General features: G+C 40.1%; 1 protein-coding gene across 2 annotated transcripts in view; it reads left to right on the forward strand.

Moving 5' to 3' along the window:
- The first annotated feature begins 203 nt into the window (after positions 1 to 203).
- UBTD2 (ubiquitin domain containing 2) overlaps positions 204 to 12,801 on the forward strand; it is a 57,652-nt gene continuing 45,054 nt past the window's right edge. Inside the window, exon 1 of one of the 2 annotated variants that reach the window (XM_082835683.1) lies at positions 204 to 407. In XM_082835683.1, coding sequence (XP_082691809.1) covers positions 334 to 407 — 74 coding nt within the window. In that variant the 5' untranslated portion in view covers positions 204 to 333. The remainder of the gene's footprint in view (positions 408 to 12,801) is intronic. The other variant, XM_082835682.1, reaches the window with a different exon arrangement.

The following is a 12,801-nucleotide window of genomic DNA, read 5'->3' on the forward strand; positions in this document are numbered from 1 at the left end:
CGGGTCTGTGAAGGGGTGAGGCGGGCGCTGCGGCTCGCCCGGGATGGGCCAGCCCCGGCCTGCCGGGGCCGAGCCGGAGGCGAGGGCGGCGCGCGGGACAGGCCTGCCGGGCGGGCGGCCCGGGGACTGAGGTAGAAGTGGGCGCGGAGGAAGGGGCCGAGCCAAGGCGGTGGGTGGAGCGGCGAGGGGGGCGGAGGCTGGGCCGCGGCGGGCGAGAGGAGCGGCGCGCCTGTCCGGAGCTCGGCGGCGGCGGCGGCGGCGCCGGAGGCGGCAGAGGCGGCGGCGGGCCCGGACGAGCGCCCGGAGGTGGCGGACGAGGCGCCGGGGGCCCCCATGGGCGGGTGTGTGGGCGCCCAGCACGACTCCTCGGGCAGCCTCAACGAGAACTCGGAGGGCACCGGAGGTAGGTGAGCGCCAGGGGGCAGCCTCGGCCCCCCATTGTTCCCGGCCAGGCCCGGCCACCTGTCCCGGCCCCTGCGGGCCCGCGGGCCGCACGGCCGGGGTCCCTGTGCCCCTTTGTCATCCCCGCCTCCACGTCACTCCCCGCGCTCCGCTTCCGGCCGCCCCGCTGGCCGCGGGGTCGCCCCCTTTTCTCCCTGGCCCTCGATAAAGCCCTCAGCGCTCCGGGGGTGTAGCCCTCGGCCTCTCGATCCCACCGCCTCGGCTCGGGAAACTCGGACCAGAAACCGCCTCTGGCCACCTCACTCCCTCTCCAGTTGGTTTAATTATTCAGGAACAGGATGGCGGCGCTGGGGTTGCAGAAAAGCCAATTGATGGGGGGTTGGGGGGAGCCTGATGCCTTCCCTCCGACGCGCCCGGTCACATCTCTCCGCACCCGTCCTTGTTCAGCAGAGTTGGCTGGTCTCAGCTTTCCTGAGTTTCAGATGACAGCTGCCCTGGTTGGTTCCAATTTGGCCATTTAAACCTGCAAGTTTCTGGAGCTCGGCCGGGGAAGTCTCAAGCGGCCACAGGCGTTACTTTAACGAGGGGTGGGGAAACGGTCTTCTCGAGTAAAACGTGGCTTCTTGCTACAGCCCGGGGGTGTTGGACCAGTGTCGGGGTGGGCTAGTCAAATTCCTGTCAGTCTTACGTAAAGGAAAATATGTAGGATAAAAGTACAAATGCCTGAGAGTCCGTTTACCCTAGCAGGATCGGCACTGTAAAAGTTTTTGTAACATGAAACGCACATCTTATTTACTGTAAAAAGCAGTTTGCTGAGGAGAGTATTTTAATGCAATCGGTGTTGTAGGATAGCAGAAGAATAATACAGTTAATTCTACTTTTAGTTAAATGATCTCTTGCTGAGTCCATTCTATAGCTTGTGTAGAGGACAGAATGTTTTAAATAAGAAATCGCTTTTAGGAACAGCAAAGATGACAGTGTTGGTTTTGTTCCAACCTTGTGTTAGACGTCTCAAAATGTGGGGCATAAGTTCCTAGACTAAGTCGTTTGGCGATGGGTGGGTTTACAACTTTTTCTTAACATGCTAGCTAGCATTTAGACCAGCTGCTTGCCTGTCACTAAGCTCCATCTATAAACCACGTACATGAATGGTTTGGCTGATGAATGTCCTGAATTGCCTGATGTTTAGCCATGCCACTTCATTTCAGACGTATGGGCATCCTGTATGTCTAAGTCCTGGGTAAATGGTTTGAGAACTCAGCGAAGCGTGTCTTGAAAAAATCGTCCATGAAAACGGTACTTTATAGTGCATTTCAAGTCAGAGCATAATTACTCAGTGGCACATTAACAATGAGATTTGCCCTGAGAACAGGGCAGGGAGATAAAAAGGGCATGATTGAAAACACCCTTAGGTTAAGATCAACTTGGGGGTCAGATGATTCTTCCTGCGGGTGAGGTGATAATTAATGGTACTGAACTATAGGTGGTGTTACTTTTTAGTAAGTATAGGTAGTGTGCTTGTTATAGGTAGTGTTTAGTTTTAATTAAAAATTTTCACACTTATTTTAATATTCCAATTTAGCGTTTTTCTATTGTTGGTAATGCACTTGAACCAATTTATGGTTTTATGGCCTTTTGGTAGTGTGACTTATGACCAGCCAGGCATTATTAGCATGGGCTTTTTAAAGCAAGAAGTATTAGCTTTTGGTAATTTATTACCAGTGGTATCTAGTTAGATAACTATAGTATCAGTTTCTTTGAGAACTGAGTTCTCTGGATCTTAAGGTGTGCTTTACCTTTTTGAAAAAAGTTTAGAAAAAAGGAACCTCAATCACCAAACCTCTTTATTTTTTTTCTGGAGAGAAGGCATGACCCTAATGTAACTGGGGTAAAGGAATGAGCTGTGTGGCATAAAAGGATTACTTCTGGAATTTAATTAGGGAGGCCTTTAGTCTTCATTATTGTCATGATAGTTAAAGAGTTAATTGTGGTTTAAAGGAATTAGCTCAGGTGAGGGTTTCAGGTTAACATGTTAAATAGTTTCTTGCTTATCATGATAGATTTTTGTTGGGAAGGGAAAGACTTTTTCCTAAGGGTGTTGGCACAGATCCTTCACTTTTCAGACGTACAACAGTCGTTAGTAGTTTTAATCCGGACATATTGGCCTATGAAAATTTTTTTATCAGCATGGAGTTAAGTACAGTTTCCGACGCTTTTCATGACAGATTTAATTACATCCACGGTATAGTGCAAACATCACCGTTTTAGTATGGCTTCACTTTCTGAATATCAGCAGACTTAGTAAGATGACTAAAAAAAAACGAACTTTTTTCGCTATTTGAGATACTGTACTTTCCCTTTCCCTCTGAATCTAAGTCTCTTAAGTATGCAAATAATTGTGTGTATATTGAGAAAAACTTCCTTTCTAGGTGGATTAGTTCTTTGAAGAAATTTGAGAATTTTTTGTAAGAGGTTATAGAATATGGAAATTGCTTAATTCATGTTATAGGATTTGTGTTGTCCATTGTTTTGGAATCAATTGCTGTATCTTCTGGCATACCTTGCCTAGAATTCAGTTTTTGAGGTTCAGCTACTTTGGCCATTTTTTAAATGCCTAATTTTAATCAAGAAAGGTATATTACAGGAGTTATGCAAGATCATTTAACAGGTCTCTCCAAGCTTCCACACTCCTAGAATTTCCAATTGTTTTGACATTTGTAGACAGCATATTTTGTATGGTTCTCCACCTTATTATGACATTGTGATGCTGAGGTTGGCACGTAGGTCCTCTAGACAAGGCTCTAGCCCAAGGCATTTGCTAAGTAATTAAATCTCTGAGGATTTTTAAAAATAAGAAATATGTGAAGAAAAAACAATAAAATGAAATTCATTGAAGACAGCCAGTTACCTTCTTTTCATATTTTGATCATTTCTTTAATGAAAATAGTGATGTACAAAGTAGGTTCTCACTTTCTGGGTGTGTCATTTATTCTGTACATTCAGTGATATCCCAAGATTACTGACCCAGGCGGTCACCAGTTTCCAGGTTTACAGGAGGATAACTCTGAATGCTGAACATTGACTGCTTTATTTCAGAGTGTCTTGAGAATATCATGGAATTCTTTCAGATATCCATTTATAGCAGCCTTAACACCTACTTGATGAGAACAATGGTTTTTGAGTAACAACAGCTACCATTTATCCAGTATTTATTATGTAACAGGTGCTGTGATTATGTTCTCATTTAGTCTTCAACAACTCTGGGAGGTGGATAGTATCTCTGTTTTATAGATGGATTGAAGCTGGGAGAAATTAAATAACTTGCTTAACATGGCATAGCTTACAAATGGCAGAGTCAGAGCTTAAACTCAGGGCTATAATAAAGAATGCTAGTTTTTTTCTTTTTTTCTAGTTTTATGTTTTAAAAATTTTAGTAAAATACATATAAAACTAGCCACCTTAACCACTTTTAAGTGTACAGTCCAGTGGCATTAATTATATTCACAACGTGCAACCATCATCACTGTATTTCCAGAGTTTTTTATCACTCCAAACAGACTCTGGATCCATTAAGCAGTATCTTTGCTCCCCTCCCCTCCCAACCTGTGGTAACTGCCGATCTATGTTTTGTCTCTGAATTTGCCTGTTGTAGATATTTCATATAAATAGAATCATACAATGTTTATTGTTTTGTTGGTGGTATATTTCACTTACATGTCTTCCAGGTTTATCCTGCTGTAGCAAGTATCAATACTAAATCCTTTTTATAGCTGAATAATATTTCATTGTATATATATATACACACCACATTTTGATTATCTCTTCATCCATTGATGACATTTGTATTGTCTCCACTTTTTGGCTGTTGTGAATAATGCAGCTATGAACTTTGGTGTACACATAGCTGAGTCCCTATTTTCAGTGCTTTTTTGATATATACCTAGGAGAACCTAGGAATTAATAGGTCATGTGGTAATTCTGTGTTTACCTTTTTGAGGAACTGCCAAACTTTCCTACAGTGGCTGTACCATTTTATATTCCTACTAGCAGCATACAAGGGTTCCAGTTTCTCCACATTTTCACCAGCACTTGTTATTTCCTGTTTTAAAAATTATAGCCTTTCTAGTGGGTGTGAAGTGAGTGGTATCTCATTGTAGTTTTGGCTTGCATTTTGTAATGGCTAGTGATGTTAATGTGCTCATTTGGCATTTGAATATCTTCTTTTAATAGATAGAAATGTCTACTTAAATCCTTTGCCTATTTTTTGATTGGGTTGTTTGGGGTTTTGTCGTTGTTGAGTTGTAAGAGTTCTTTATTTATTCTGTATATTAAACCCTTATCAAGATACATGATTTGCAGATATTTTCTCCCATTCTGTAGGTTGTCTTTTCACTCTCTTGATGGTGTCTTTGATGCACAAAAGTTTAATGAAGTCCAGTGTATCTATTTTTCCCTTTGTTGCCTGTGCTTACAGTTTCAGTTTTAAATATGTATTTAATCCTTCACTGATGGAGAAAGAATAAATCTATAACCAGTAATTCACAAATTAACATTTGCTTTCTTAACTATGAATAGAAAGCTGTTTTAAGCTTATTTCCTCTGTCAGATCTGGTGAAAAGGTTGATTTGCAGTGAAATGGTTTTTATTTTATTTTATTTTTTATAACTATTTATTTATTTTTATTTTGGGCTGCGTTGGGTCTTTGTTGCTGTGCGCAGCCTTCTCCTTGCATTGGCTTCTCTTGTGGAGCAAGGCCTCTAGGTGCGTGGGCTTCAGTAGTTGTGGCACGTGGGCTCTAGAGCGCAGGCTCAGTAATTGTGGCTCACCACCGGCTTAGCTGCTCCGTGGCATGTGGGACTCTTCCCAGATCAGGGGTTGAACCCTGTCCCCTGCATTGGGCCACCAGGGAAGCACCTGCAGTGAAATGGCTTTTAAAAAGTTGACAAAGGTAATCCATTAACCCGCTTCAACTTCGTAATTAAGAGGCGATTGTTGTATTTTCTGGGGAAGCATTTTAAAATCAACAAGCACTGAGTACCCATAGTATGCCTAACTTTGTATTGGTTGCTTTTGTTCCAAAAAAAGGAATCATTATCCTATTTCTTGAGTATGTCAGAATCCTTTTTTAGGAAAATGTAATAAAATATGTACACATGAAGCAACTGTAAAGCACTATTTAAACAGATAAAAATACCATTGAATAAATTGTGCACATGCTGAGGGAATAAAGGAAAACAAAGTGGCCTCAGCTGCTCACAGGTGTGGTCCCTCAACCAGCAGCATTGCCATCACATGGGAGCATGTTAGAAACGCAGAATCTCAAGCCCTAGCCCTGAGCTATTGAATCAGAATCTGCATTTTAACAAGGTTCTCAAATGATTCCCATGCACGTTAAAGTTCAAGAAACACTGATAGAGGATTGCTTACAATGGGAAGAGACTGGAGTGAGGAACCCGTTAGGGTACAAAGAAAATGGCAGAACTTGGTGATTTATTGGATGTAGGGATGGATACAGAAAAGAAAATACCATGTTTGTGAACCTGGGTAACCAAGAATATTGAGGTGGCTTAAGGTTTAGATGACAGAAGAATTTTTAAGTTGAGATATCATTTAGGATGGTGCAGAAGTTTAGATATGGAACTCCTAAATGTTGAGGATTATGAATGTGGATTTTGGAATCACCTGGGGGATTGACTGAAGGTGAAAAAGTGAATGATTGCTGTGAGTAAGTAAAAAGAGGAGGAAAGTACTAAGAATTGAGTCATGAAAATTTCACAAAAGGTAGAGAAATGAGAATCACCTCTCAGGACCTGACCATAGTAAGTACTTAGTATACTGGATTTTGTTGAATTATTGGGAAATGGGAGAACAGGTCTGCCTGTGAAACTGATAGATCTGATTGTATTTGAACTTTTCAATCTAGTACGGTGGTTGCAGAAATTTTAGTTGTAGTTTGACTCATATCCTAATACAAGATCGACTTTTTAGGCATCCAGCCCCAGAATATACCAACAGCCCTTTTGAGGTTGGTGTACTTCAGAACAAACACATCCTCTACAAGACATCAGTTACTTTTTTTTTTTTAATTGTTTTTATTTTTTTGGCTGTGTTGGGTCTTTGTTGCTGTGCATGGAGTTTCTCAAGTTGCAGCGAGCAGGGGGCTACCCTTTATTGTGGTGCTCAGACTTCTCATTGCGGTGGCTTCTCTTGTTGTGGAGCATGGGCTCTAGGCGCGCGGGCTTCAGTAGTTGTGACACGCGGGCTCAGTAGTTGTGGCTCACGAGCTCTAGAGCACAGGCTCAGTATTTGTAGCACATGGGCTTAGTTGTTCCGCTGCGTGTGGGATCTTCCTGGGCCAGGGATCGAACCTGTGTCCCCTGCATTGGCAGGCGGATTCTTAACCACTGCGCCACCAGGGAAGCCTATCAGTTACTTTCTTCTCCAAGAATATCATGCAAATCTATTCCTTATGTATTTTCAGTGTCCCATATATTATTTATACACATCATCTAACTAGGTTGCTTATTGAATTTTCTTTTGCTTCTACTCTTAGGACTGTGCCTATAGTAAAAAGTGAAGCACACTGAACGTGACTAGGACTAAAGATTAAGTCTCCCCCTTTTTTATCCCTAGTGTGACAGTAGAAGTAAAAATCTTTCATATTTTTTTTGGGTTGGTGAGCTCTGGGGCTTTATGAGAGGGATGCATAAAATTTTATACCATTTGGAGAGAGACACACTGTGAAATAGGAGGCATTTACTTGATAAAGCAGAGGGTGGCTTATTTGACTAGGAGTGGAGTTGTGTGGAAAGAACCAAAAGGGACATATACAGCAAGAAAACGCAGGTTGGAAATACAGTGAGTGGTACTGTGGGTGGGTAGGTAGGTCCAGTAGGTATGAGAACTGAGATTAGGCCAGGGAAGCTACAGTTGGAAAATACTGCCATATGGGGCAAGCTGAATCCTCTTTGAGAAAAGATTTTAAAACTCTGGTTTACATAAAAAACTGACATGGTATGTTGTAGCCCCCGCCTCATCAGCTACCTTCCACTGGTCTAGTCCCACTTGTTTTCAGTTTTCTACTAAGTAGAGGGTTGAAATTTTTTCCCAGTCAAGATTATTTTGGAATTTATGTTGGAAAGACATTTTGAAAGAAGAGTCTCATTATGGATATTAAATGGGCTGTCTTTTTCATCTCTGATTTTGTATTTAGGAATCAGTTGCTAGTGATACACAGTATGGACAGAAGATTTAAGCCACTTAGAAATGATAGGAATTGTCATTCCTTTGATTTTTGATGGCTCTAATCTGTAATACCTGTCTTTCTTATGGAGAAATTGTAATGAGTGGATTTTATTTTTAAATCTGATTTTCTTACAGTAAATGCAAAGCTTTGGCAGCACCTTGCTAGTAGTACTATACCCAGGTGAGTCTTCTAATGTGAATGATTATTGAGTGTTAATAACAGTAATTAGGAACTTTTGCCTTATGTTAATGAATTATCTCTCTTGTGGTTTTTGACCGAAACACATTCTTCTCTTGTTGTAAGGGAGCATTAAGTTGATTTTGGTAAGCAACATGATCATATTAATTGGGCGATCAATTTGCTGATTTAGTGATTCTCTCCTTTTTCCTTACTGCAGACCACATGAATGGTTTATCTTCATTTGGTGGACCACTGCAGCTGATTCTCCCTGCCACCCCTCACCATCCCTCCCCAGCTTTCTGCTTCTGCTTGTTGGGCAGTACTAGGCTACCAGCAGGCTCCTCATGTTTCACTGGTAGTTCAAGGACCATAGGTTGAGACTTTACTAATGCGTATGTACTTAAAGATGCATGTGTGTTGGCCAAGAACAATCAAGCATGTATTCATCTTGCATCAGCTACTTTGACTTGCAGGCAGCAAGAATCAAGCTAGGTTTTGAATATACTCCATATATTGAGCTGAGTGGTTAAATATTGTTGAGTATACATTGGGTATTGTAATGCCATATTTTTGCATGTTTGCAGTAAAATTTTAGACGTTTCCATTATAGCTCTGTTTTTAGAAATGAAATTTCTGTTGAAGGTAGCTGTTTAAGAAAAAGAGATATTTACATGTGGGGGTAATTTTATATGAATTTTACTTGAGTGTGAAGTCTTAATGATACATTTGCTCAAGACTTCAATAAGTAATGAATTAGTGACTTTGGGACTTCTCTGTTTGAGTTCTTACCCTCACAAGAAACCCTTCAGATAATTTTATATATTTATTATAATTGGTTTGTAGGTATAAGCAAGGTCAGATTGCTTCTTTGCATTTGTTCAGATAGTTTCCATGCTTGTGGGCTATGTGACAAGAGTATCAAAGGGGCAGAGTAACAAATTGTCCAAGTCATTCAAGGTATGAATCTGCTTCATAATAAACTATCACTTTCAACTCAGGGCAAACACTTTATTTTTTAGGTTCTTCCTGAAAGGAAGAAAGCTGTCTTTTAAAAATAGACAGCTTCCGTTATTTCTAATTGCCAGCACTTGAAGCTAACTATAAGTAGAGATATAAATAAGACTTGCTCTGTGAAATCAGGTTAGCTTATGGTCTAATGAAGGAATCATACGTTTAAATAATTAGAAAAAGTTTAAAAAGTCTCTATAGCAATGAAAAAAGTATTATGGAAGTTCAAGGAGCAGTGTGGAGCACTGTCAGAAAACTTCATTGGAGAGGTGATATAAGAAGTTGGTCTTGAAAGAGGAGTAGATGAAGAAAAGGCAGAAGGGCATTCTGTGTGCAGAGGAAATTACTTGTATAGAAATATGAAAAAACATGGCATTTTGGGGGACTGGCAAGAAGCTTGTGGAGGGAATGGTGAAACGTGAAGTTATTAGGGTATGTTGTCAGATTTTGGAAGGCATAATTGACATAATCAATAGACAAAGTTGTGAGACAATATTATAGGCGATACTAGTTAAGTGGTTTAAAATTTTACTGTTTGTTTTTTTGTGCATCTAATGAACTAATTCCCATTTAATGCTGCATTCTGAAGTTATTTTGTACAAATTTCTGATGTACTAGGTTGTTGTAGTCTTTAACAGATTTTTATTCTTTTGTAGTTGTAATGGGATTATTACATATTAAACATAAAGACAAAACCAATATCGTATATTAACGCATATATGTGGAATCTGAAAAAACTGGTATAAACGATCTTATTTACAAAGCAGAAATAGACCCACAGACGTGGAGAACAGATGTATGGATACCAAGGAGGAAAGGGGGATGTGGGATGAGTTAGGAGATTGGGATTGACATATATACACTATTGATACTATGTATAAAATAGATAACTAATGAGAACCTACTGTATAGCACAGGGAACTCTACTCAGTGCTCTGTAGTGACCTAAATGGGAAGGAAATCCAAAAAAGAGGGGATATATGTATATGTATAGCTGATTCACTTTGCTGTACAGTAGAAACTAACACAACATTGTAAAGCAACTATACTCCAATAAAAATTTTAAAAATTAAAAAAATAAAATAGAAAAATACCCATAAAAAATGTTTGTTTTTTACATACACATGTAGGTGTTTGTCCCAGGTCAGTTGTTTTTTCTTGGGTTCCAGTTTTCTGGCATATGTGAAGAGTTTGGGCTAAGATTCTGCAGATCTGCCTGAGTTTTAATTTCTGTTGAGAAAAGGCCTGCATTAGCTGTGGTACTTTGGGCTCAGTTTCTTCTGAAGAAAAAAAAAATTTTTTTGAAAAACAGAGAGGATTAGTGGATTAGATCTTCTCTATCAAGATATCTAATTCTTTTAAAAACATTTTTAATGATAATTTTTAAACATGTTGAAAAGTTGAAAGACTCTAGTACAAACACTTGAATACCCATCAATTAGATTGAACAAATGTGTGTGTGTATGTATATATACATTTGCTTAACTGTTTGAAAGTGAGTACAGACATCATGACACTTCAACATCCATCTTTAAAAAATAAAGCTCTTCTACATAACAATACTATTATCACTCCTAAGAAGATTAACTGTTATTCCCTAAGATCTAGTCCATAATCAGAATCTCCCAGTTGTCCCCCCAAGTGTCTTTTATATCTGTTTTTTTCAAAATAGGATCTAATCTGCATTTAGACATTGCATTTGTTTGTCTCTTTAATCTTTTTCTTTAGAAATTTATTCTTTCTTTAAATATTTTTAAAGATTTATTTATTATTTATTTTAGGCGGCATTGATCTTAGTTGTGGCACACAGGGTCAATGATGGGATCTTTCGTTGTGGCCCATGGGCTTCTCTAGTAGTGGGTTTCTCTCTAGTTGTGGTGGCAGGTTTTCTCTTTTCTGGTTGTGGCGTGCAGGCTCCAGGGAGCGTGGGCTCCAGAGCACATGGGCTCTGTAGTTTGCTGCATGCACGCTCTCTAGTTGAGGTGTTCTAGCTCAGTAGTTGTGGCACATGGGCTTATTTGCCCCGCGGCATGTGGGATCTTAGTTCTCTGACCAGGGATCAAACCCGCATCCCCTGCATTGTAAGGCGGATTCTTTACCACTGGACCACCAGGGAAGTCCCTCTTTAATCTTTTTAAATCTAGAAAACCTCCCCCCCCTTTTCTTCCCTATGACATTGACTTTTTGAAGAGTCTTATATTATGTACCACCATCTGAATTTGTCTTATTGTTTCCCTGTGGTGTATTTAGTGAATTCTTATAGCCTCTGTATTTTCTTTAGACTGGAAATTAGGTAGATCTAATTCTTTTTTTTTTTAAAGATTTAATTTTTATTTATTTTTGGCTGTGTTGGGTCTTCGTTGCTGCACACAGATTTTCTCTAGTTGTGGTGAGCGGGGGCTACTCTTCGTTGCGGTGCACGGGCTTCTCCTTGCGGTGGCTTCTCTTGTTGCAGAGCATGGGCTCTAGGCGTGCGGGCTTCAGTAGTTGTGGCACGCGGGCTCTAGAGCGGAGGCTCAGTAGTTGTGGCGCATGGGCTTAGTTGCTCTGCGGCATGTGTGGGATCTTCCCGGACCAGGGATCGAACCTGTGTCCCATGCATTGGCAGGTGGATTCTTATCCACTGCACCACAGAGGAAGTCCCAGCTAGATCTAATTCTAACAAAATATGTATGATTCTTTATTTCCTAGACTATAGTAGATCCAAAATCCAAACTTTTCCTAGTTCTTTTCTGCTATCTAACTTCCAACACTGGGATAATCTTTCATTACGGAACAAGTATGAGCCTTTTTTTGTTTTTCATTTTTCCACGCAGAAATAATCCTGCCGTCCTGAATATCATAGTACTATTATTCTTTAGTGCTTAGTCTCCTCTCATTCTTTCCCCCAACTTTATTGAGGAATAATTGACAAATATTATTGTATATATTTAAAGTATACAATATCATGATTTCATATACATATACATTGTGAAACTATTACCCAAATCAAGATAATTAACACATTCTTGGTAATGAGAATCCTTAAGGTCTACTCTCAGCGACTTTCAAGTATAAAGTACTGTTATTAACAGTCACCATACTGAACATTAGATCTTCATAACTTTTGCTTCTTAAAACTGAAAGTTTGTGCCCTTTGATCCACATCCCATTCTCCCATTTTTACAATAATCTTCTATCATCGTTATTTTTGTACATTACTTATATTCTCAGAATATAAGCTGCATTGGACCTGGGACAGAGACTTCAGTTTCTTCATAGTACTTTAGGCTTAGTTAACAATTGTGTGAAACACATCTTTGACTTTATAATGGCGTTAGGGAGAAAGTGATATTTTCTTGATAGAACATTATTTAATTCTAGAACAAAAACGTTGTTAAATAAGACCATACAGTGTAATGAAAAGATCTGGGAGTCAGAATTCTTCAGTTCTGGTTCCACCTCTGTTCCCTGTATCAGTTACCTTAAATAGGTCACTTGACTTCCTGGTTTCTTAGTTTTTTTCTCATCTATAAAATGAGCATGTTGGATGAGATCAGTAGACTCCAACTTTTTAAATAGTTGAATCTTCTTTTTTAGGTATATGTTACACTGAACACTAATATATCAGTCTCAGCATTTGATTTCTTTTTATTTTGATTGTATATAGTCACTAAAAAATAAAAATAAATGATTTAGAGTCTCATAAAGTTCTGTAGGAGATTTTGTTTTTGTTTTTGCGGTACGCGGGCCTCTCACTGCTGTGGCCTCTCCCATTGCGGAGCACAGGCTCTGGACGCACAGCCTCCAGTGGCCATGGCTCACGGGCCCAGCCGCTCCGCAGCATGTGGGATCCTCCCGGACTGGGGCACGAACCCGCGTCCCCTGCATCGGAAGGCAGACTCTCAACCACTGCGCCACCAGGGAAGCCCTGTAGGAGATTTTTTAAAAGTTTGAATAACTAACACTATCAGTTATACTCAGAA

The sequence above is a fragment of the Leucopleurus acutus genome (genome assembly GCF_964270905.1).
Source record: "Leucopleurus acutus genome assembly, chromosome: 3".
Lineage (NCBI taxonomy): Eukaryota > Metazoa > Chordata > Mammalia > Artiodactyla > Delphinidae > Leucopleurus > Leucopleurus acutus.